At 52.1% G+C, this 25,645-nt stretch overlaps 1 protein-coding gene across 1 annotated transcript; it reads left to right on the top strand.

Annotated features, from left to right (window-relative positions):
- Nucleotides 1-4,884: 4,884 nt before the first annotated feature.
- On the top strand, nt 4,885-24,771 carry ELP5 (elongator acetyltransferase complex subunit 5). Its single transcript, XM_060255742.1, has 8 exons — nt 4,885-4,966; nt 8,012-8,072; nt 9,038-9,118; nt 11,957-12,183; nt 17,135-17,328; nt 19,169-19,270; nt 22,889-22,989; nt 23,731-24,771. The coding sequence occupies exons 1-8, from the start codon at nt 4,915-4,917 to the stop codon at nt 23,837-23,839; spliced, it is 927 nt and encodes a 308-aa protein (XP_060111725.1). The 5' UTR covers nt 4,885-4,914; the 3' UTR covers nt 23,840-24,771.
- Nucleotides 24,772-25,645: the final 874 nt, after the last annotated feature.

Genomic DNA, 25,645 nt, shown 5'->3' with positions numbered 1-25,645 from the left:
GAAGAGTCCCAGAGCGGCTCACAATCTCCTTTCCCTTCCTCCCCCACAACAGACACCCTGTGAGGAAGATATTGGATTTATATCCCGCCCTCCACTCCGAAGAGTCTCAGAGCGGCTCACAATTTCCTTTCCTTCACCCCCCACAACAGACACCCTGTGAGGTAGATGAAGATATTGGATTTATATCCCGCCCTCCACTCCGAAGAGTCTCAGAGCAGCTCACAATCTTTTTTACCTTCCCAGCTCACAATCTTTTTTACAATATTATAGCATTGGAGAAAGTCCAGAGAAGGGCAACTAGAATGATTAAAGGGCTGGAGCACTTTCCCTATGAAGAAAGGTTAAAATGCTTGGGACTCTTTAGCTTGGAGAAACGTCGACTGCGGGGTGACATGATAGAGGTTTACAAGATAATGCATGGGATGGAGAAAGTAGAGAAAGAAGTACTTTTCTCCCTTTCTCACAATACAAGAACTCGTGGGCATTAGATGAAATTGCTGAGCAGACAGGTTAAAACGGATAAAAGGAAGTACTTCTTCACCCAAAGGGTGATTAACATGTGGAATTCACTGCCACAGGAGGTGGTGGCGGCCACAAGTATAGCCACCTTCAAGAACGGTTTAGATAAAAATATGGAGCACAGGTCCATCAGTGCCTATTAGCCACAGTGTATGTGTGTATATAAAATTTTTTGCCACTGTGTGACACAGAGTGTTGGACTTGATGGGCAGTTGGCCTGATCCAACATGGCTTCTCTTATGTTCTTATGTTCCCCACCCCCCACAACAGACACCCTGTGAGGTAGATGAAGATATTAAATTTATATCCCGCCCTCCACTCTGAAGAGTCTCAGAGCGGCTCACAATCTCCTTTCCCTTCCTCCCCCCCCCCCCACAACAGACACCCTGTGAGGTAGATGAAGATATTGGATTTATATCCCGCCCTCCACTCCAAAGAGTCTCAGAGCGGCTCACAATCTCCTTTACCTTCCTCCCCCACAACAGACACCCCGTGAGGTAGATGAAGATATTGGATTTATATCCCGCCATCCACTCTGAAGAGTCTCAGAGCGGCTCACAATCTCCTTTCCCTTCCTCCCCCACAACAGACACCCTGTGAGGTAGATGAAGATATTGGATTTATATCCTGCCCTCCACTCTGAAGAGTCTCAGAGTGGCTCACAATCTCCTTTCCCTTCCTCCCCCACAACAGACACTCTTTGAGGTGGGTGGGGCTGAGAGGGCTCTCACAGCAGCTGCGCATTCAAGGACAACTCCAGCGAGAGCTATAGCTGACCCAAGGCCATTCCAGCAGGTGCAAGTGGAGGAGTGGGGAATCAAACCCGATTCTCCCAGATAAGAGTCCGCACACTTAACCACTACAGCAAACTGGCTCTCACAATCTCCTTTCCCTTACTCCCCCACAACAGACACCCTGTGAGGTGGGTGGGGCTGGGAGGGCTCTCACAGCACTGCCCTTTCAAGGACAACCTCTGCCAGAGCTATGGCTGACCCAAGGCCATTCCAGCAGGTGCAAGTGGAGGAGTTGGGAATCAAACCCGGTTCTCCCAGATAAGAGTCTGCACACTTAACCACTACACCAAACTGGCTCTCCACCTGTCTGAAAACCAGACTTTCATGGTGCCACACAAAGCATTATGGATTTACTGTGGCTTATACTTTGACCTCATGATGAGAAGACATGAAGCACTGGAAAAGAGAGGATGCTAGGAGAAGCTGAGGGCAGGAGGAAAAGAGGAGGACCCAACAGGAGATGGGCTGAGCCTCTCAAGAAAGCCGCAGTTCCAAGATTCCTCAGTTCCATGACCCGAACAAGGCTGTTAAGGAGAGGATGTCTCGGAGGTCATAAATTCATGGGGAGGTCGCCCTAAGTTGGCAGTGTCTTGACCACACCCAATCAATCAATCAGTCATTTTATTTATATCCCGCCCTCCCCGAGGCAGGCTCAGGGCGGCTAACAACATCAGTCAGTACAATGTGTTATACAATGATTTAAACAATAACTAACAATTAATTAAAATTCTAAAAAAAATAAAACAATAAAATTACTTAACACACCCATGCCACAAAAAATCTTGATTTTCAAAAAGTTTTATTGGTTTCAGAAAGGAAAAGGGATGGGGGAATGGGAAAAAACAAAAAAAACCCCACAATACATTTCTGGTATTATTTTGCATAGGAATACTTTCAAAAAAAACCTTAATTCTACAATATTTTCTTTATATAAATTGTCCGCTATTATTATGTCTCAACTGCACAGAATCCATTTTCAAATTTTATAGCATAAACCTTTTGGTAAAATTGTCTAGTAATTTTGACAATTCCAGTAAAGAGAAATGTTATAATATAAGGTACAGGGAAAAAGAAGAAAAAATAAGTTCACATCAGTGAATCTTAAGAGTCTTGGTTATCTAATTTCATAGAAATTTCATCCAATATTTTTTTGCTCCTTCTTTAGATTTCCCAGCTAACAGCTGGGACAAGAAGTCCAACTCTGCTGTTTCCAGAACTTTCCCCACCAAATCCATTTTCGTGGGAGTGTCATGGGAAATCTTGTCAGGCTCCTCTCGTGAGATAATCCCCAGTAGAGATCTTTGCCTAGCAGCTTCCCCGCAGGTCCCAGCGTGATGGCCTGAGATGGTAAATCAGCAAGTTCCCCCCTAGGGTTGGCAACCTGGCTCAGAGCTGGGCCGAGGCCATTGTTGTTGCGGGGCAGGGACTGCTGACCGCAGAATCAAGTAGCCCTTAGGCCTCTGCCATCATTGCGGGTTGCCTTCCGCTGGCCCCTGCCTGCCGGTGACCACTCTGGTGGCCAGAGTGTCAGAATGGTCCCTAGGTGCAAAAGCCCTCTTGGCCCCGTCACCCAGCCTTGCCTACCTCACAGGGTTGTTGTGAGGATAAAAAGGAGGCAAGGTAGAAGAAGATGATACTGGATTTATATCCCCCCTCCACTCCGGAGAGTCTCAGAGCGGCTCACAATCTCCTTTCCCTTCCTCCCCCACAACAGACACCCTGTGAGGTAGATGAAGATATTGGATTTATATCCCGCCCTCCACTCCGAAGAGTCTCAGAGCGGCTCATAATCTCCTTTCCCTTCCTCCCCCACAACAGACACCCTGTGAAGTGGGTGGGGCTGGAGAGCCAGAGCTATGGCGGATCCAAGAACATTCCAGCAGGTGTAAGTGGAAAAGTGGGGAATCGAACCCGGTTCTCCCAGATAAGAGAGCTCTGGCTGACCCAAGGCCATTCCAGCAGCTGCAAGTGGAGGAGTGGGGAATCAAACCCGGTTCTCCCAGATAAGAGAGCTCCGGCTGACCCAAGGCCATTCCAGCAGGTGCAAGTGAGGAGTGGGGAATCAAACCCGGTTCTCCCAGATAAGACAGCTCCGGCTGACCCAAGGCCATTCCAGCAGGTGCAAGTGAGGAGTAAGGAATCAAACCCGGTCTCCCAGATAAGAGGGCTCTGGCTGACTCAAGGCCGTTCCTGCAGGTGCAAGTGGAGAAGTGGGGAATCAAACCCGGTTCTCCCAGATAAGAGAGCTATGGCTGACCCAAGGCCATTCCAGCAGGTGCTAGTGGAGGAGTGGGGAATCAAACCCGGTTCTCCCAGATAAGAGAGCTCCAGCTGACCCAAGGCCATTCCAGCAGGTGCAAGTGAGGAGTGGGGAATCAAACCCGGATCTCCCAGATAAGAGAGCTCCGGCTGACCCAAGGCCATTCCAGCAGGTGCAAGTGGAGAAGTGGGGAATCAAATCTGGTCCTCCCAGATAAGAGAGCTCTGGCTGACCCAAGGCCATTCCAGTGGGTGCAAGTGGAGGAGTGGGGAATCAAACCCGGTTCTCCCAGATAAGAGAGCTCTGGCTGACCCAAGGCTGTTCCAGCAGTTGCAAGTGGAGGAGTGGGGAATCAAACCTGGTTCTCCCAGATAAGAGAGCTCTGGCTGACCCATGGCCATTCCAGCAGGTGCAAGTGGAGGAGTGGAGAATCAAACCTGGTTCTCCCAGATAAGAGAGCTATGGCTGACCCAAGGCCATTCCAGCAGCTGCACGTGGAGAAGTGGGGAATCAAACCTGGTTCTCCCAGATAAGAGAGCTATGGCTGACCCAAGGCCATTCCAGCAGCTGCAAGTGAGGAGTGGGGAATCAAACCCGGTTCTCCCAGATAAGAGAGCTCTGGCTGACCCAAGGCTGTTCCAGCAGTTGCAAGTGGAGGAGTGGGGAATCAAACCCGGTTCTCCCAGATAAGAGAGCTCTGGCTGACCCAAGGCTGTTCCAGCAGTTGCAAGTGGAGGAGTGGGGAATCAAACCCGGTTCTCCCAGATAAGAGAGCTCTGGCTGACCCAAGGCCATTCCAGCAGGTGCAAGTGGAGGAGTGGGGAATCAAACCCGGTTCTCCCAGAGAAGAGAGCTATGGCTGACCCAAGGCCATTCCAGCAGCTGCACTCCCTGGAGAAGACCCTGATGTTGGGAAAGGCAGAAGGCAAAAGAAGAAGGGGACGGCAAAAGAGGAGATGGCTGGACAGCGTTACTTATGTCACAAACACGAATTTGAGCAGACTTCGGAGGATGGTGGAAGACGGGAGGGCCTGGCGTGACTTGGTCCAGGGGGTCGCAAAGAGTAGGACTCGACTGTGCGACTGAACAACAACAAGATGCCACTTGACTCCTGCTTTGTTCAATCACTGCGAGCCAATCGTGTTCAATCACCCCACCCCAGGATCCGACGCTTCTCCGCCTCCTCTTCCAGTCCCCACGTGCAAAAGCAGGCGCCTCCGGACCTCGCCAACGACGCGGTGCCTGGGACGCCTCCGCCCAGGAGGAGGCTGCCGTGCAGTGACGTCAGAGAGGCGCGCCGAGGAAGGAGCCGGGCAGGGGCGGGGGAAGCGGCGGCGCAGCATGCTGGGCGAGTTGGCGGCGGGGGGCGCCGAGGGGCTCCTCCTGCTCCAGGGTGAGGAAGGGGGGAGCTGCAAAGGGAGCCCGGGGAGGGCCTCGTGCTGCAGAATCCGCTCTCTGACCCTGCGGCTGGATCTCTGGTCCAATCCAGGATTCTCTTTCTGAAGGCCTCTTTATTGCATATCTCACCTTCCAGGGAACAGTCTGGGTTGATTTCCCTTAGGACTGACTGGTTGGATCTTCTTGAAGTCCAAGCGACTCTCAAGAGTCTTCTCCAGGGAGGGCTCCCTTCTCGTTTGGTGGCCAAAGTATTTGAGCTTCAGCTTCAGCATCTCACCTTCCAGGGAACGGTCTGGGTTGATTTCCCTTAGGACTGACTGGTTGGATCTTCTTGCAGTCCAAGCGACTCTCAAGAGTCTTCTCCAGGGAGTGCTCCCTTCTCTTTGGGTGGCCAAAGTGTTTGAGCTTCAGCATCTGACCTTCCAGGGAACAGTCTGGGTTGATTTCCCTTAGGACTGACTGGTTGGATCTTCTTGCAGTCCAAGCGACTCTCAAGAATCTTCTCCAGGGAGTGCTCCCTTCTCTTTGGGTGGCCAAAGTGTTTGAGCTTCAGCTTCAGCATCTGACCTTCCAGGGAACAGTCTGGGTTGATTTCCCTTAGGACTGACTGGTTGGATCTTCTTGCAGTCCAAGCGACTCAAGAATCTTCTCCAGGGAGTGCTCCCTTCTCTTTGGGTGGCCAAAGTGTTTGAGCTTCAGCTTCAGCATCTGACCTTCCAGGGAACAGTCTGGGTTGATTTCCCTTAGGACTGACTGGTTGGATCTTCTTGCAGTCCAAGCGACTCTCAAGAATCTTCTCCAGGGAGTGCTCCCGTCTCATTGGGTGGCCAAAGTATTTGAGCTTCAGCTTCAGCATCTGACCTTCCAGGGAACAGTCTGGGTTGATTTCCCTTAGGACTGACTGGTTGGATCTTCTTGCAGGCCAAAGGACTCTCAAGAGTCTTCTCCAGGGAGTGCTCCCTTCTCATTGGGTGGCCAAAGTGTTTGAGCTTCAGCATCTGACCTTCCAGGGAACAGTCTGGGTTGATTTCCCTTAGGACTGACTGGTTGGATCTTCTTGCAGTCCAAGCGACTCTCAAGAATCTTCTCCAGGGAGTGCTCCCGTCTCATTGGGTGGCCAAAGTATTTGAGCTTCAGCTTCAGCATCTGACCTTCCAGGGAACAGTCTGGGTTGATTTCCCTTTGGACTGACTGGTTGGTTCTTCTTGCAGTCCAAGGGACTCTCAAGGTTCTTCTCTTCACCCCCCTGGTATCAGACAGCTCCCTTGGGCTGCAAAATTTGAGAGAGGGCTGTCAAATGCAGTAATTGGGAACCAGGAGGCCAGAATCACCTGCAAGAAACAGACTGTCGAGGGCTGCAATTCTAAGGCTGCGATCACACAGACTTCAACAATGCACTTTCAATCTACTTCCCGACTGGATTTTATCTTGTGATCTGGCAGAATCCAGTTGGAAAGGGTATTGATGAAATTGGGTTGAAAGTGCATTATTTAGTGCAGCGGCCCCTCACCTTTTTGGCACCAGGGACCAGATTTTGTGGAAGAATTTCTCCACATGCTGGTGGGGGTGCTGGGGGTTTTGCTGCTCCCATCTCCACAACCTGTCCCTGCCCCCCACCCAATGCGGATCTTTAAATGAGAAGTAGGCAGAAATCTCTGCCTCACTCTGTGGCCCAGTTGCTAACAGGCCACAGACCAGTACTGGTCCACAGCCTTTGGGTTGGGGACCCCTGATTTAGTGTGTGTGACTGAGAGCCAGTTTTGTGTATTGGTTAACTGCGCAGACTCTTATCTGGGAAAACCGGGTTTGATTCCCCACTCCTCCACCTGCACCTGCTGGAATGGCCTTGGGTCAGCCAGAGCTCTGGCAGAGGTTGTCCTTGAAAGGGCAGCTGCTGTGAGAGCCCTCTCAGCCCCACCCACCTCACAGGGTGTCTGTTGTGGGGGAGGAAGATAAAAGAGATTGTGAGAGCCAGTTTGGTGTAGTGGTTGTGTGCTGACTCCTATCTGTGAGAACTGGGTTTGATTCCCCACCCCTCCACTTGCAGCTGCTGGAATGGCCTTGGGTCAGCCAGAGCTCTCTTATCTGGGAGAACTGGGTTTGATTCCCCACTCCTCCACTTGCAGCTGCTGGAATGGCCTTGGGTCAGCCAGAGCTCTCTTACCTGGGAGAACCGGGTTTGATTCCCCACTCCTCCACTTGCAGCTGCTGGAATGGCCTTGGGTCAGCCAGAGCTCTCTTATCTGGGAGAACCGGGTTTGATTCCCCACTCCTCCACTTGCAGCTGCTGGAATGGCCTTGGGTCAGCCAGAGCTCTCTTATCTGGGAGAACTGGGTTTGATTCCCCACTCCTCCACTTGCACCTGCTGGAATGGCCTTGGGTCAGCCAGAGCTCTCTTATCTGGGAGAACCGGGTTTGATTCCCCACTCCTCCACTTGCAGCTGCTGGAATGGCCTTGGGTCAGCCAGAGCTCTCTTATCTGGGAGAACCGGGTTCGATTCTCCACTCCTCCCCTTGCACCTGCTGGAATGGCCTTGGGTCAGCCAGAGCTCTCTTATCTGGGAGAACTGGGTTTGATTCCCCACCCCTCCACTTGCAGCTGCTGGAATGGCCTTGGGTCAGCCAGAGCTCTCTCAAGAGTTGTCCTTGAAAGGGCAGCTGCTATAAAAGCCCTCTCAATCCCACTTACCTCACAGGGTGTCTGTTGTGGGGGGGGGGGGTAGGTAGAGGAGATTGTGACCACTCTGAGATTCAGAGTATAGGCTGGGATATAAATCCAAAATCTTCCAAAAAATCTTCGTCTTCTTCCTGGGAAGTAAGCCCCTTTTTGAATAAAGCGATACTTATGTTTGGGTAGACCTCTTTAGGTTTGCTCCCATAGTGGAGGCAGAGAGGTATCAGAGGCTGGAAGATGCAGGGAAACTTAAGGTGAGGGGGATGGAAGAACCCAGGAAGAGGGTATTAGAGGCTCAGAGAAAGGCAGAATTTATGGGGAAGGGGGGGTCATACGGTGGCTCATCTCTTCTTCCTCCCTGACAGACTCGGTCAGCTGCGAAGGCCGGACCTTGCTCAAGAGCTTTGTGGCTGCTTCTGCAGAAAGGTGGGTGGGAAGTGTGAGCTCTAGATCCCTTTGGGGAATCAGGTCCTAATCAGCCCCTGACTCCACTGCTGCCCATCTTGCCAGTTTGACTTGGGGAGTCTGCAAGATCTTGTGAGCAGAGAATTTTCTCCTGGTTCTTCTGATGATGTTGGAGGAGACAGAAAAGGGGTGGATGTGACCTGCTAGCAGTTCTTATTTAAGCTTTTCTGTTGCTTATGCTGGTTGGTTACTCCTGGCTGTCAGAAACCCATTGTTTTCCAGTTCAGGATACCTGGTTCTTCCCTCCTGCAAGCAAAGCTAGGCCAGGGCAGCTTCACCATCTTCCCCCTGTGTCTCCCCTCCCCACCCCCCCCGGTTAAAACAGCCCCACATGGACTGAAACCCTTTCTTCTGCCTCCCCTCTCTGTGTCCTCAATCCCTTTGCCATATTGGGCTCTCCCCTGCCTGTACAATCAGTTCCTGCCTTCCAGAGAGCCAGTTTGGGGTAGTGGTTAAGTGCGCGGACTCTTCTCTGGGAGGTTTGATTCCACACTCCTCCACTTGCAGCTGCTGGAATGGCCTTGGGTCAGCCATAGCTCTGGCAGAGGTTGCCCTTGAAAGGGCAGCTGCTGTGAGAGCCCTCTCCAGCTCCACCCACCGCACAGGGTGTCTGTTGCTTGAGAACCAGTTTGGTGTAGTGGTGAAGTGTGTGGACTCTTATCTGGGAGAACTGGGTTTGATTCCCCACTCCTCCACTTGCAGCTGCTGGAATGGCCTTGGGTCAGCCACAGCTGTTGCAGGAATTGTCCTTGAAAGGGCAGCTTCGGGGTGAGCTCTCTCAACCCCACCCGCCTCACAGGGTGTCTGTTGTGGGATGGGGGGCGGGGAGAAGATAAAGGAGATTGTAAGCCATTCTGAGACTCTGATTCAGAGAGATGGGCAGGGTATAAATCTGCGGTCTTCTTCTGCTTCCTTCCTTTCTTTAGGGGGGAATCTGTTCATGTTCTTGGCTTCGACATCCCAGAGGAAGAATTCAAGGCAGGATTCTCCGCCGCAGTGACCTCCCAGTGAGTTTCTCTCCCTCCTCCCCAGCAATTCTTTCAAGCTTTCTGCACATTTAGTTAGAGACTGAGAAAAACCCTCCTGGCTCAGGCAGATGTTAAGAACATAAGAGAAGCCAGGTTGGATCAGGCCAGTGGCCTATCAAGTCCAACACTCTGTGTCACATAAGAACATAAGGGAAGCACTGTTGGATCAGGCCAATGGCCCATCCAGTCCAGCACTCTGTGTCACAGAAGAACAGAAGAGAAGCCATGTTGGATCAGGCCAATGGCCCATCCAGTCCAACACTCTGTGTCACATAAGAACATAAGTGGAGCCATGTTGGATAAGGCCAAAGGCCCATTCAGTCCAACACTCTGTGTCACATAAGAACATAAGAGAAGCCTTATTGGATCAGGCCAGTGGCCCATCCAGTTCAACACTCTGTGTCGCATAAGAACATAAGAGGAGCCATGTTGGATAAGGCCAATGGCCCATCTAGTCCAACACTCTGTGTCACACAGTGGCCAAAAAATTTATACACACACACACACACACACACACTGTGGCTAATAGCCACTGATGGACCTCTGCTCCATATTTTTATCTAACCCACTGTTGAAGCTGGCTATGCTTGTAGCTGCCACCACCTCCTGTGGCAGTGAATTCCACGTGTTAATCATCCTTTGGGTGAAGAAGTACCTCCTTTTATCCGTTCTAACCCGACTGCTCAGCAATTTCAACGAAAGCCCACGAGTTCTTGTATTGTGAGAAAGGGAGAAAAGTACTTCTTTCTCTACCTTCTCCATCCCATTCATGTTCTCCAATTCAAACAGCTTTGGGAGTTTCAAAAGCATCCGTGCCAGTCCTTTGCTGCCCACAGTGGCCCATTTCTGTCCCTGATCAGAACCCTTGTTTCAAGAGTCAAAGCTCTTGTTTGTTAGATCCAAGCCGGAATGGAGATCTCTGAGGCCTTATAGAAGACAGGACGTAGGCTGAGACCTTCCCCTGAGAAGAACATCAGAAGAGCCCTGCTGGATCAGACCAGGGAGGGTCCATCTAGCCCAGCCTCCTGTCTCACACAGTGGCTACCCAGTTTCTCTGGAGGGCCACAACAGGGCAGAGAGGCCGAGGCCTTCCCCTGAGAAGAATATTAGAACAGCCCTGCTGGATCAGGCCAGTGAGGGTCCATCTAGTCCAGCATCCTGTCTCACACAGAGGCCAGCCAGTTCCTCTGGAGGGCCAACAACAGGGCAGAGAGGCTAAGGCCTTCCCCTTGAGAGCCCTGCTGGATTAGACCAGTGAGGGTCCATCAAGTCCTTATAAAAGACAGGATGGATGCTGCAAAGAAGGGACACTGGATGCAGAAGTACAAAGCGCATTGTGATCAGCTAGATCAGAGCAGAGGAGAAATGCTAAGGGATGGAAAACACAATATCTGCAGTCAGACAGGTGGAAGATCATTTTAATCTTCTGAGCCATTCCATTGCTGATTTAAGAGAGTGCACGGACTCTTAATCTGGGTGAACCGGGCTTGATTCCCCACTCCTCCACTTTCAGCTGCTGGAATGGCCTTGGGTCAGCCATAGCTCTCACAAGAATTGTGTTTGTTGTTGGGGAGGAAGGTATAAGAGATTGTGAGCCGCCCTGAGATATGGAGTGGAGGGCGGGATATAAATCCAATATCATCATCATCTTCTAAGAGTGGCAGTCCTCAGAGAAACATCTAGAGGAGATTACAGTGTAAGATCGCTGAACTGGAATTCATTCACAAGTTCAGAATGATAGAAACCTCCCCCCCTCCCCGTTAAATGGGGACACAGGATACTTATATCCCCTGTTGTAATGAAGATTATTACATTCTTCATTAAAAATAAGAAAATATAAAATTAAAATATTTAAAAATATGAAAATATATAAAAATATAAAAGAAAATAAATAAGTCCAGTGAGGGTCCATCTAGTCCAGCCTCCTGCCTCACACAGTGGCCAATCAGTTCCTTTGAAGGGCCAACAACAGGGCAGAGAGGCTGAGGCCTTCCCCTGAGAAGAACCTCAGAAGAGCTCTGCTGGATCAGACCAGGGAAGGTCCATCTAGTCCAGCCTCCTGTCTCACACAGTGGCCAGCCAGTTCCTCTGGAGGGCCCACAACAGGACAGAGGCTGAGGCCTTCCCCTGAGAAGAACCTTTGAAGAGCCCTGCTGGATTAGACCAGTGAGGGTCCATCTAGTCCAGCCTCCTGTCTCACACAGTGGCCACCCAGTCCCTCTGGAGGGCCCACAACAGGACAGAGGCTGAGGCCTTCCCCTGAGAAGAACCTTTGAAGAGCCCTGCTGGATTAGACCAGGGAGGGTCCATCTAGTCCAACATCCCATCTCTCACAGCAGCCAACCAGTTCCTCTGGAGGGCCAACAGCAGGGCATAGGAGCCAAGGCCGTCCCTTGATAAGCACATAAGAAGAGCTCTGCTGGATCAGACCAGTGAGGGTCCATCACAGTGGCCAACCAGTCCCTCTGAAGGTTCCACAAGAAGGCATAGAGGTCGAGACCTTCCCCTATTGCTGCCTTCTGGCGCTGGGATTCAAAAGCTGACTGCCTCGGAATGTGAAGGTTCCCCTCAGTCACCTTGGCTAGTAGCCACTGCTAGGCCGGTCCTCCGTGGCTCTGTCTGATCCCTTTTGAAAGCTGTCTGTTCTTGTGGCCATCGCTGCATCCTCTGGCCCCACATTTTAATCACTAAGGGAGTGTTTCCTTTTGCATCCAGACTCCCTTCTTTGCAACGCCCCTTCCGCCTTCTGCCTGGGATATCATGTCTCATTTGGATCGTTGTTCATAGTAATATATATATATTTTAAAAACATCTTAGGCTGCTTTACCACGATGCATTTCGGGATCCCCTTGGCTGGACCGGGCAGGGCAGTGGCTTGACCCTGGATGGCTTTTCAACCTCAGAACTGGTGGCACGGCTGAAGGCTGCAAAGCAGGGGCCCTCCACGGTGGTGCTGGACTCACTCAGCTGGCTGCTCCTTCGCTTGCCGCTTCCTCTTGTCTGCCAGGTCCTTGCGCAGCTGCCCAGGAGGGCAAAGGCAACAGGTGAGACCCAGAGTGGCGGAGGGCAGGGCGGCAATGGGAAGGGAAAGGTGGCGACGTCATCACACTCCGCCTGCCCCGCTTCAGATTATCCTCTTAATGGGGGGGCTGTTGTCTAATTAGCTCTCTACAGCATAGGGTTGCCAAGTCCAATTCAAGAAATATCTGGGGACTTTGGGGGAGGAGCCAGGAGACTTTGGGGGTGGAGCCAGGAGACATTGGGGCGGAGCCAAGAACAAGGGTGTGACAAGCATAATTGAACTCCAAGAGAGTTCTGGCCATCACATTTAAAGGGACAGCACACTTTTTAAAATGTCTTCCTTCTATAGGAAATAACAAAGAATAGGGGCACCTTCTTTTGGGGCTCATAGAATTGGACCCCCTGGTCCAATCGTTTTGAAACTTGGAGGGTACTTTGGGGAGAGGCACTAGATACTATATTGAAAATTTGGTGCCTCTACCTCAAAAAACAGCTCCCCCAGAGCCCCCAAAACCTCCAGATTAATTCCCCATTATACCCTATGAGAATTGATCTCCACATAGGGAATAATGAAGACGTTTCCCTCTCCTCCTCCCTCCCCCCCCCCTTTCTGGCAACTGAAGCGAGGGACTGGCCTTTCTACTCACGAGTTGCTGCCAGCTTCTTTACAGCAGCAGTCACACCATCCCAAAGTGGAGCCTTGCAATCAAGCCTCCGGAGGTGCAAAGGCACATGGTCCTTTGCAGGCGGGGCTTCTCTCCTCCCCCCCCCCCCCAGCCAGCTGACTGGGCGCGGGAAGCAGCTTGCGAAAAGGAAGAACGGCTGCTGCAACGGGGCTGGGTGGGAAGGGAAGGGAGGAGGAGAAGCATCGGGCATTGGAGTCCGTCAAGACCCGCCTGCGTTCGGCAGCCACCTCCACCCGCTCGCTGGCGAGCCAGCCTCCCTTCTCAAGATTTCCCTTGCCAGGCTCAGCACCTCCTCCCCGGACGACGCAAATGCTCCTTGGCGCCATTCCCCCCTCCTCCCCCCGCTTCCAGAGTTATGGAAAGCGGGAAAAGAGGCTGAAAATCCAGTATTCTCCCGCCAGGGCGGGAGGCTTGGGAAGGCTACTACAGCAGGGTGCCTCAACAGGGTGAGTGTTTGTAGAAAGTGGGTGGGGCCAGGTCAGGCTTTTGCCCAGCAAGGCTTCTGATTGGCTGTGTAGATTTTTGAGAATGTTGCTTTGGCCGCAGGGGCCACCACAGCACAAGGCCCTTCACAGGGTGAGTGAAGGAAGCTGTGGCAGCCATTTTGTGGCTACATCCACCACCACGCAGTGTCAGAATTCCAAAGGCGCTCACAGGCTCCAAAAGGTGGCTCAGTGGAGGGACGGTGGCTCAGGGGTAGAGCATCTGCTTGGGAAGCAGAAGGTCCCAGATTCAATCCCCGGCATCTCCAACTAAAAGGGTCCAGGCAGTAGGTGATGGAGATGGAGGGAGGGCGGCTCAGTGGTAAGAGCATCTGCTTGGGAAGCAGAAGGCCCCAGGTTCAATCCCTGGCATCTCCAACTAAAAAGGTTCCAGACTTGAGACCCTGGAGAGTCGCTGCCAGTCTGAGTAGACAAGACTGACTTTGATGGACTGAGGGGAGTCTGATTCAGTATAAGGCAGCTTCATATGTTCACAAGGAACGAAGGCAACTTTAAGGTAGGGACGGTGGCTCAGTGGTAAGAGCATATGCTTGGTGAGCAGAAGGCCCCAGGTTCAATTCCTGGCATCTCCTACTAAAAAGGATCCAGGCAAATAGGTGTGAAAATCCTCAGCTTGAGACCCTGGAGAGCCGCTGCCAGTCTGAGTAGACAATACTGACTTTGATAGACCAAAGAAGGTCTGATTCAGTATAAGGCAGCTTCGTAAGGCTGGGGACCCCTGCTCTACGGATATAGATGATGGGACGGCCAGGACTCCTAGGTTCCTTTGAAAGAAAACTGAAAGCACACACAGTTTCCAGCAGTGCAAATCAGCAAGCCATGAATGCCTTGGAAGACATAGGGAGTGCCTGAATAACCATTGTCAGCACACATCTGGGATTAGCATGAGAGCCAGCGTGGTGGAAGGGTTAGAGCAGGGGTGGCCAAAATGTGGCCCGGGACCCGTACGTGGCTCTTTCACTCGTATTGTGTGGCTCTCGAAGCCCCCACCGCCCCATTGGCCAGCTCGGAGAAGGCGTTTCTCTCTTTAAGTCCCTTCGCCAAGTCAGCCGGCAGGAGAATGCATTTAAAGTTGCTTTCTTCCCACCTTCCCTCCTTCCCTCATCGGAAACATCTGACATTTATTCTATGTGGCTCTTGTATTAAGCACGTTTCGCCACCCCTGAGCTAGAGCATCAGCGTCGAGGCACCAGCTAGTTATTGATGCTGATATTTGGATCGTTTAAAATATATCTTAATTCGTGAACTGATGTAATGTGTGGCTCTACGATGGAACCTGCCCAGAGCCTGCTTGCAGGGAGGGCGAGATATCAATGGAATAAAATAGATAAAGAAATAAATAAGGATCGGGAAGACTCAGGCTCCGATCTCCGGCTGTGCCATGGAAATTTGCTGGATGGCCTTGGGCCACTCACATCCTTTCGGCCTCACCTACCTCACAGGGTTGTTGTGGGGACAAAATGGAGATCAGGAGGAGGAATCATAGAATCCTAGTGTTGGACGGGACCTCCAGGGTCATCTAGTCCAACCCCCAGTACAATGCAGGGAACTCACAAACACCTCCCCCTAAATTCACAGGATCTTCATTGCTGTCAGATGGCCATCTAGCCTCTGTTTAAAACCTCCAAGGAAGGAGAGCCCACCACCTCCCGAGGAAGCGTGTTAAACTGAGGAACTGCTCTAACAGTCAGGAAGTTCTTCCGAATGTTGAGCCAGAAACTCTTTTAATTTAATTTCAACCCACTGAATCATAGAATCCTAGAGTTGGAAGGGACCTCCAGGGTCATCTAGCCCAGCCCCCTGCACAAGGCAGGAAACTCACAAACAGCTCCCCCTAAATTCACAGGACCTTCATTGCTGTCAGATGGCCATCTAGCCTCTGTTTAAAAACCTCCAAGGAAGGAGAGCCCACCACCTCCCAAGGAGGAAGCCTATTCCACTGAGGAATCTCTCTAATGGTCAGGAAGTTCTTCCTAATGTTGAGCCGGAAACTCCTTTGATTTAATTTCAACCCACTGGTTCTGGTCCTTCCTTCTGGGGCCACAGAAAACAATTCCACATCATCCTCTACATCACAGTCCTTCAAGTCTTTGAAGATGGTGATCCTATCACCTCTCAGCCGCCTCCTCTCCAGGCTAAACATGCCCAGCTCCTTCAACCCTTCCTCAAAGGACTTGGTCTCCAGACCCCTCACCATCTTTGTCGCCCTCCTCTGGACCTGTTCCAGCTTGTCTAGATACTTCTTAAATTGCGGTGCCCAAAGCTGAACACAAGACTCCAGGTGAGGTCTTACCAGAGCAGAGTAAAGCGATACCATCACATCACGTGATCTGGACACTAGACTTCTGTTGATACAGCCCAAAATTGCATTTGCCTTTTTAGCCACCGCATCACACTGAGGAGATAAGCTCCTTTGGGTCTTCACTAGGGGAGAAAGGCAGGGTGTAAATGAATAAATTAGAGCAAGAGTCTTCTGGGACCAATCACAGGCTTGAGCATATCTGTCGATTTGCCCAAAGGAGTGCTTGTTAGGAATTTCTCCACTTCTGCAGGAGAAGTTCTGTGGGATGCAGGGGATGTATCAGGGGTGGCCAAACTTGCTTAACATAAGAGCCATATAGAATAAACATCAGATGTTTGAGAGCCGAAAGACAGGAAGGAAGGAAGGAAAATAGATGGGAGAGAGGTGGAAAGAAAGCAGCTTTAACTTTAAATGCATTCTCCAAGCTGCTGGTTTGGCTTGAAGAAGTGATAAATGTCAGATGTTTGAGAACAGGAAGGAAGGAAAATAGATGGGAGAGGTGGAAAGAAAACAACTTTAACTTTAAATGCATTCTCCAAGCTGCCAGCTGGCTTGAGTTGGCGAAGTGATTTAAAGAGACAAATGCCTTCTCCAGGCTGCCTAATGGGGCAGTGAGGGCTTCAAGAGCCACACAATATGTTGTGGGGGGGTTGGAGAGCAGGAGGGGGGAAGTTCTGGCCTCTGTGCCTTCTGAAGTAATAATAATAATAATACTTTTTATTTGTATCCCGCCCTCCCCGCACAAGCAGGCTCAGGGCGGCTCACAACATATAAATGCAATACAATACAAGTGTCAGTCTAGACTAGATGGGCCTGATTCGGAGGGGGGGAGGAGAAGAAGACTGCAGATTTATACCCTACCCTTCTCTCTGAATCAGAGACTCAGAGTTGCTTACAATCTCCTATATCTTCTCCCCCCTCAACAGACACCCTGTGAGGTGGGTGGGGCTGAGAGTGCTCTCCCAGAAGCTGCCCTTTCAAGGACAGAGTCTCACAGCGGCCTACAATCTCCTATATTTTCTCCTCTCACAACAGACACCCTGTGAGGCAGGTGGCGCTGAGAGGGCTCTCCCAGCAGCTGCCCTTTCAAGGACAACTCCTACAAGAGCTATGGCTGACCCAAGGCCATTCCAGCAGGTGCAAGTGGAGGAGGGGGGAATCAAACCCGGTTCTCCCAGATAAGAGAGCTCTGGCTGACCCAAGGCCATTCCAGCAGGTGCAAGTGGAGGAGGGGGGAATCAAACCCGGTTCTCCCAGATAAGAGAGCTCTGGCTGACCCAAAGCCATTCCAGCAGGTGTAAGTGGAGGAGTGGAGAATCAAACCCGGTTCTCCTAGATAAGAGTCTGCACACTTCACCACTACACCAAACTCTGCTGGTCTTAGGGTGTTGGCCTCACCCGATTCCAGCTGGGCTGGAGCCGGGGAAGCTGCCAGCACAGGGCAGGGCTGAGAGGTTGTTCCTACCACTCCTCTCCTTGGCAGGTCTGAAAGTCACTCGGATTGTGGCCCTCCTTCATGGAGATCTGCACCAGCAGGGCCAGCTGGAGGCTCTCCATGCCTTGGCCCCCGCTGTGGTGAAAATCGTGCCAGCACCGGAGGGTGTGCCAAGAGGGGATGAAGCTGCCCGTGTTGCTGTTACGCTGCACAAGAAACGGGGAGGCAAAGTGATGAAGAAGGTGAGGGCTGCAATTGGGAGAGGGGCCATCAGCAGCAGCATCCCCCCTGTTTTGTAGCTGACGGAGCGGGAGCAACCTGGGTGTGTGGGGCAGCAGAGATACCTGAGACCCTCCTGTTTGTGGCAGCCCAGTGAGGAGGTGACCAGCATGGGAGGGGAGTGGCGTCCTGATGCGGTGCTGGAAAGTGACGTCAACACCTTGACTGGGTTAACAAACTACCACAGGAGGTGGTGGCAGCTACAAGCACAGAACGCTTCAAGTGGGGATTGGATCAACATATGGGGCAGAGGTCCATCAGTGGCTATTAGCCACAGCATATTGATGGAACTATCTGTCTGGGGCAGGGATGCTCTGTATTCTTGGTGCTTGAGGGGGCACAGTGGGAGGGCTTCAAGTATCGTGGACCTCCTGATGGCACCTGGAATTTTTTTGGCAACCATGTGACACAGAGTGTTGGACTGGATGGGCCACTGGCCTGATCCAACATGGCTTCTCTTATGTTCTTATATCTGGGACTGTGATGATCTGTATTCTGGGTGTTTGGGGGGGGCGGGCTTCTAGTATCCTGGCCCCACTGATGGACCTCCTGAAAGCACTTGGGGTTTTTGGCCTTCGTGTGACACAGAGTGTTGGACTGGAGGGACCATTGACCTGATCCAACATGGCTCCTCTTCTTTTCTTATGTGACACAGAGTGTTGGCCTGGATGGGCCTTTGGCCTGATCCAACATGGCTTCGCCTATGTTCTTATCTCAAACTGGTCTCCCTGGATAGTCTGCCATAGCAAAGGTTGGATTTGAACTTAGGCTAGGCTTCCTACTTAGTGGGTTAGTGTCACAGAGCTCCTGCCTCATTGCAGGTCGATCAGGATCTGCATTTCCACTCCTGTGGCGCCATTGATGAAGACCCAGCAGAGGTGTTTTGGGAATAGTGAGTGGCTCTCCCAGATGCTCCTCTGCTGCTGCAGCAGAGCAAGGAAATTAGAAAATTTCCCTAGATTGCTGGGCATGGAGAGCAGCAAGGAAGAGCAGTTGTTAAAACCTCTCAGCATGAGAAGAGCCAGGGGTCTGTCTTGTCCAGCCTCCTATCTCACACAGTGGCCACCCAGTTCCTCTGGAGGGCCAACAACAGGGCAGAGAGACTGAGGCCTTCCCCTGAGAAGAACATCAGAAGAGCCCTGCTGGATCAGACCAGTGAGGGCCCATCTAGTTCAGCCTCCTCTCTCACACAGTGGCCAACCACTTCCTCTGGAGGGCCAACAACAGGGCTGAGAGGCTGAGGCCTTCCCCTGAGAAGAACCTCAGAAGAGCCCTGCTGGGTCAGACCAGTGAGGGTCCCTTTAGTCCAGCAACCTGTCTCACACAGCGGCCAACCAGTTCCTCTGGAGGGCCAACAACAGGGCAGAGAAGTAGAGGCCTTCCCCTCAGAAGAACCTCAGAAGAGCCCTGCTGGGTCAGACCAGTTCATCTAGTCCAGCCTCCTGTCTCACACAGAGGCCAACCAGTTCCTCTAGAGGGCCAAGAACAGGGCATGGATGCCGAGGCCTTCCCCTGAGATTGCCCCTGGCACTGGGGTTCAGCTAACTGCCTCTGAAGGTGCAGGTTCCCTTTAGCCTCCATGGCTAGTAGCCACTGATGGGCCTCCCGTCCTCTGTGACCCTGCCTTATCCTCCTTTTCAAACTGCCTATGCCTCTGGCCAGAGCTCTCCAGTGGGAGTTACGTGAGCTGTGCAAAAGGCATCTGCTTTGCTGCCGAAGTGGATTCGCAGAGGGAGCAAAGGGAGGACAGAAGGGGTGGGGTTCCAGCTCCCTCCTTATCCTTGCTCCACTTTTCTCCTTCAGAAAGAATACTTCACCGTGCTCCCAAACTGGACCCTCAAATGCCTCGGGGAGCTCCCAGTGGGTGGCCTTTCCAGAGCAGCGGATGCCCCAGTCCCAGCTACGGTATGTGCCCTTCCCCTCCCTCATGGGGGGAGGCTTGTGGTTCACAGAGGTCTTTGGGACTAAAGAAGGAGCTGGGGGTGTTTAGCCTGGAGAGGAGGCGGCTGAGAGGTGATCTGATCACCATCTTCAAGGACTTGAAGGGCTGTCCTACAGAGGGTGGTGTGGAATTTATTTATTTATTTGGTGACTTCTATCCCGCCCTTCCCACAAGTGGCTCAGGGCGGCTTACAACGACAATAAAACAGTAAAATCAGAGCAAGTTATTACATTTAAAATCAGACAATTAACACCTAAAAACCTTAAAATTATAACATTAAAACTATACAGTATAATCACAGAAATCTGGTAGCTACATTATCTAATCAGGCATAGGCTAACCGGAAGAGGGTTGTCTTACAGGCCCTGCGGAACTGAGCAAGGTCCCGCAGGGCCCTCACCTCTTCCGGTAGCTGGTTCCACCACATAGGGGCCATTGTGGAAAAGGCCCTGTCTCTAGTTGCCTTGAGACGCACTTCCTTGGGCCCGGGGATGGTGAGCAGGTTTTGAGTCCCAGACCTCAGTACTCTCTGGGGAACGTGTGGGGAGAGACGGTCCCTCAGGTAGGCAGGTCCCAGGCCATATAGGACTTTAAAGGTGATGACCAGCACCTTGTACTGGACTCGGTATATTATTGGAAGCCAGTGCAGAGCACGAAGGCCCGGCCGGATGTGCCCCCACCTTGGGAGGCCCAGTAACAGCCGGGCCGCAGCATTCTGCACTAGCTGCAATTTCCGCACTAGCTGCAATGCCCCATGTAGAGGGCATTGCAGTAATCCAACCTCGAGGTGACCGTGGCATGGATCACTGTTGCTAGGTCGTCGGGGGCCAGGAAGGGGGCCAACTGCCTTGCCCGTCTAAGATGAAAAAACGCGGACTTGGCAGTGGCCGCTATCTGAGCCTCCATCTTTAGGGACGGCTCCAATAGCACCCCCAGGCTCCTGACCCTGTCCGCTGGCCTCAGCGGTACACCGTCAAAAGCTGGCAGGGGGATTTCCCCCCCCGGTCCCCGACGGCCCAAACAAAGGACCTCTGTCTTCGCAGGATTCAGTGTCAGTCCACTCAGTCTGAGCCACTCAGCCACGGCCTGTAATGCCCGATCCAGGTTTTCTGGGGCGCAGACCGGTCGGCCGTCCATAAGTAGATAGAGCTGGGTGTCATCAGCATACTGGTGACACCCCAGCCCATACCTTCGGGCAATCTGGGCAAGAGGTCGCATATAGATGTTAAATAACATCGGGGAGAGAACCGCTCCCTGGGGCACCCCACAGTTAAGTGAGCGCCTCTGGGACAGTTCCCCCCCAATCGCGACCCTTTGTCCCCGACCTTCAAGGAAGGAGGAAAGCCACTGCAAGGCCAACCCCTGAATCCCCGCGTCGGCAAGGCGGCAAGTCAGCAGCCGATGGTCGACCGTATCGAACACCGCCGATAGGTCCAACAGCATCAGTACTGCCGAGCCACCCCGATCCAGATGCCGTTGAAGGTCATCCACCAGGGCAACCAACACCGTCTCCATCCCGTGACCTGGGGGGAAGCCGGACTGAAGTGGGTCGAGGATGGAAGCGTCCTCCAGGAAAGTCTGTAGCTGCCTCGCCACTGCCCTCTCAATAAGTTTGCCCAGAAAGGGCAGGTTTGAGACCGGCCTATAGTGTGCCAATTGGGCCGGGTCTAAAGATGGTTTTTTTAAGAGGGGCCGGACCACGGCCTCTTTAAGGGGCGCTGGAAAAAGCCCTTCCGTTAGGGATCTGTTTATGATATCCCGTATAGGATATCTGAGATCCCCCTGGCAAGATTTAATAAGCCAGGAAGGGCATGGGTCCAATTTGCAAGTTGTTGGGCGGGCAGATGAGAGAATCCTGTCGACTTCCTCCAGGCTGAGGGGGCTGAAACCGTCCAGGATATAATTCGAAGACATGCTCGGGGCCTCGGTTGCGTTAACTGTCTCAAAGTTGACAGGGAGGTCGTGGCGGAGTGACGCGATCTTGTCCACAAAATAGTTCGCAAAAGCCTCACAGCCTATCTCTATCGGAATTTGGTCTGCCCTGGGGCAGAGTCGTCAGGTCTCGAATTATTTCAAACAATTGTGCCGGGCGCGAAGTTGCGGACGCAATCTTAGCCGCAAAGTATGTCTTCTTTGCGGATTTGATTGCCATCTCATAGGTCTTCAAACTCTCTCTATAAGAATTGTTTTCTGTGGCCCCGGAAGGTAGGACCAGAACCAGTGGGTTGAAATTAAACCGTTAGAGCAGTTCCTCAGCGGAACAGGCTTCTTCAGGAGGTGGTAGGCTCTCCTTCCTTGGAGGTTTTTAAACAGAGGCTAGATGGCCCTCTGACAGCAATGAAGATCCTGTGAATTTAGGGGGAGGTGTTTGTGAGTTTCCTGCATTGTGCAGGGGGTTGGACTAGATGACCCTGGAGGTCCCTTCCAGCTCTATGATTCTATGTTTCTATAAGCTGGAACGGGTCCAGAGGAGGGCGATGAAGACGGTGAGGGGTGTGGAGACCAAGTCCTATGAAGAAAGGTTGAAGGAACTGGGCATGTTTAGCCTGGAGAGGAGGCGGCTGAGAGGTGATAGGATCACCATCTTCAAGGACTTGGAGGGCTGTCATATAGAGGATGGTGTGGAATTGTTTTCTGTTGCCCCAGAAGGTAGGACCAGAACCAGTGGATTGAAATTAAATCTAAAGAGTTTCCGGCTCAACATTAGGAAGAACTTCCTTACAGAGCGTTTCCTCAGTGGAACAGGCTTCCTCCTCGGGAGGTGGTGGGCTCTCCTTCCTTGGAAGTTTTTAAACAGAGGCTAGATGGCCATTTGACAGCATTGAGGATCCTGTGAATTTAGGGGAGCTAGAATGGGTCCAGAGGAGGGCGACGAAGATGGTGAAGGGTCTGGAGACCAAGTCCTATGGGGAAAGGTTGAAGGAGCTGGGGATGTTTAGCCTGGAGAGGAGGCGGCTGAGAGGTTATCTGATCACCATCTTCAAGGACTTGAAGGGCTGTCATCTAGAGGATGGTGTGGAATTGTTTTCTGTGGCCCCGGAAGGTAGGACCAGAACCAATAGGTTGAAATTACATCAAAAGAGTTTCTGGCTCAACATTAGGAAGCACTTCCTGACCGTTAGAGCGGTTCCTCAGTGGAACAGGCTTCCTCCTTGGGAGGTGGTGGGTTCTCCTTTCTTGGAAGTTTTTGAACAGAGGCTAGATGGCCATCTGACAGCAATGAAGATCCTGTGAATTTAGGGGGAGGTGTTTGTGGGTTTCCTGCACTGTGCAGGGGGTTGGACTAGATGACCCTCGAGGTCCCTTCCAACTCTATGATTCTGTAAGACCCTTGGCTAGGAATCAGCCCTTCCTCCCAGTTGCTCCATATGCAGAAGGTCTTGGTCCTTCATGGAGGGACATCGGGGTCAAGCCCCACCAGAAGCTTCCCTGGCATAGCAGGAGGAGGGAGAGAGGCACCTTGGCACAGGTTGGGCAGCCGTGCCACTGTCCCCTTCCCCCCCCCCCAGCCGAGGCTGGACTCCGACTTTCTTGCTGCCTCCTGCTTTCTGGTAAGCGCTTTTCTCTCTGGACTCCTTCAGGCTGATCCAGCTGCTAATTTGACCTTTAACCTGCGCCTGTCGGAGGCCGAACGCCGGGCAAAGGAGGCGGTGCCTCTCCCTTATCAGTTCAGCGAGGAGAAGTGAGTACCTTGAATCCTGCTCTCCCCTTGCTCAGTCCTTTGTTTGTCTCCTGCTGCTTTTCTTTCGGGCATTCCATGCTAGGCTGTGCTGAAACCTTGACCCTTTGCATCCCTCCTTTCCTTTCTAGATCTCTCGTCCCTGGTTCCCCCCACAAGACTGTGCTTAAATGGCCTCAGCCTGTCAAAACTGTAGAGAGCCAGTTTGGTGCAGTGGTGAAGTGTGCGGACTCTTATGTGGGAGAACCTAGTTTGATTCCCCTCTCCTCCACTTGCAGCTGCTGGAATGTCCTTGGGTCCGCCATAGCTCTGGCAGAGGTTGTCCTTGAAAGGGCAGCTTCTGTCAGAGCCCTCTCAGCCCCAGCCACCTCACAGGGTGTCTGTTGTGGGGAAGGAAGGCAAAGGAGATTGTAAGCCGCTCTGAGACTGTCCTCGAAAGGGTAGCTTCTGGGAGAGCTCTCTCAGCCCCCAGCCACCTCACAGGGTGTCTGTTGTGGGGAAGGAAGGCAAAGGAGATTGTAGGTCGCTCTGAGACTCTGTCCTTGAAAGGGCAGCTGCTGTTAGAGCGCTCTCAGCCCCACCCATCTCACACGGTGTCTGTTGTTGGGGAGGAAGGTAAAGGAGATTGTGATCCCCTCTGAGACTCTTCGGAGTGGAGGGCGGGATATAAATCCAATATCTTCTTCTTCTTCCCCATTTTCTCAGCTTGTGATGGAGCCTCTAACTTCCTTTCTTCCCATTCAGGAAATCGTCTCTGTTACAGACATCGACTAGCTTGGGAAAGATCCACTATGAGCCGGATGCTGCTGATGACATCGATGAAGAAGATCCCGACGATGACCTGGATTTCTGAGAGTGATCCGGGGTGGGAGCTGGGGTGATGGAGGGGGCCCTTCCAGCTGGCCTGCCCTTGTTGTTGGAAGCACCCTAGAGAAGCAGCTGCCGAGCAGTTGGACACGAACTGGATGCCTTCTGGGCCTCACCACCAGCACTCCAGCCTTGCATGGACCATCTCGGAGGTGAAAGACCCAGCCAACCACCTGGAAGATCCCTGTGGAGAACTGGAGAGGATGCTCCCTTGAGACGAAAGGCCCTGACCTCGGTTTGAAGACCTTGCATGGCCCGTAAGAACGGCCCCAACGGATCTGTTCAGTACACCCAAATGAACACTCAAGCAGCATTGATCTTGTTTGAAGGGAGGGAATGAACTCTGGCAGAGGGGAACTTCTTCAGCTTAGACAGCAGGACACGCCGCTGTGCCTTTTTTTGCCATAGCCTGGAGGGGGGGGGTGGCATTTGTTCTAATGCTTCCATGCAGCGTCAGTTTGACTCCCATTATGAAAGGGGAAGTGTGCGAGTTCCTTTGGCGCAAATTTCTGATGTTTAAAATCTGTAAAGAAAGATGAATAAATCCTGCTTTTGGGATTATCAGATTTCAGGAACCTGCGACCGGTTTGAGACCGGATTCACTCTTGTCGAAGGCCCTTGCTGCAGCCACCTCCTTGGGTCACCTCAGGCAATACTTGGCTAGCTTGGCCAGAGAACAGACCTTGGGCAGGTACATTCCTCCCTGGGAAGGGATGCCTGCTGGTGGGCAGGAGGAAGAAAGTTTGTTGAGGGGAGCAGCGGGGGCAGAAATCTCGCTTTATCCAACTTGACCTTGATCACTGTTTTCTTTTATTAAATCTCACTTGTTGGTAAGGATTGAATTTTGACCAAATGTATCAGGCTGATTTCTTTCATTCCACCTCATTTGTCTGTTCTTAATAAACTTGATTCTATCTAGACAGTCTGGTGTAGTGGTTAAGTGTGCGGACTCTTATCTGGGAGAACCGGGTTTGATCCCCCACTCCTCCACTTGCACCTGCTGGAATGGCCTTGGGTCAGCCAGAGCTCTTGCTAAGTGGTTAAGTGCACAGACTCTTATCTGGGAGAACCGGGTTGGATTCTCCACTCCTCCAGTTGCAGCTGCTGGAATGGCCTTGGGTCAGCCATAGCTCTCTTATCTGGGAGAACCGGGTTGGATTCCCCACTCCTCCACTTGCAGCTGCTGGAATGGCCTTGGGTCAGCCATAGCTCTCTTATCTGGGAGAACCGGGTTGGATTCCCCACTCCTCCGCTTGCACCTGCTGGAATGGCCTTGGGTCAGCCAGAGCTCTCTTATCTGGGAGAACCGGGTTTGATTCCCCACTCCTCACTTGCACCTGCTGGAATGGCCTTGGGTCAGCCATAGCTCTCTTATCTGGGAGAACCGTGCTTGATCCCCCACTCCTCCACTTGCACCTGCTGCAATGGCCTTGGGTCAGCCAGAGCTCTCTTATCTGGGAGAACCGGGTTCTATTCCCCACTCCTCCACTTGCAGCTGCTGGAATGGTCTTGGGTCAGCCAGAGCTATCACAGGAGTTGTCTTTGAAAGGGGTTTGATAGTACCAAATATTGAAGTGTACTTTTATGCTACAAGTTTGAGGACCCTCGGTTTTTGGTTCAGGAAGTTCAACTGCCCTGCTGGAGTTAGAACACGCAGAGACAGAGACTTCGTTGTGTGTTTGGAAAAAAGGCCAGAAGCAGGACCACGTTGATTCTGGACCTGATGCAATCAGAAAAGCACTGCCCAAGTATAGCATAAATGAAAGAACCAGTGAGGTCCATTGAGAGCACT

The sequence above is a fragment of the Heteronotia binoei genome, chromosome 15 (assembly GCF_032191835.1).
Source record: "Heteronotia binoei isolate CCM8104 ecotype False Entrance Well chromosome 15, APGP_CSIRO_Hbin_v1, whole genome shotgun sequence".
NCBI lineage: Eukaryota > Metazoa > Chordata > Lepidosauria > Squamata > Gekkonidae > Heteronotia > Heteronotia binoei.
Note: the sequence above shows the minus strand (reverse complement) of the source record. Positions and strands in the feature narration are given on the sequence as shown.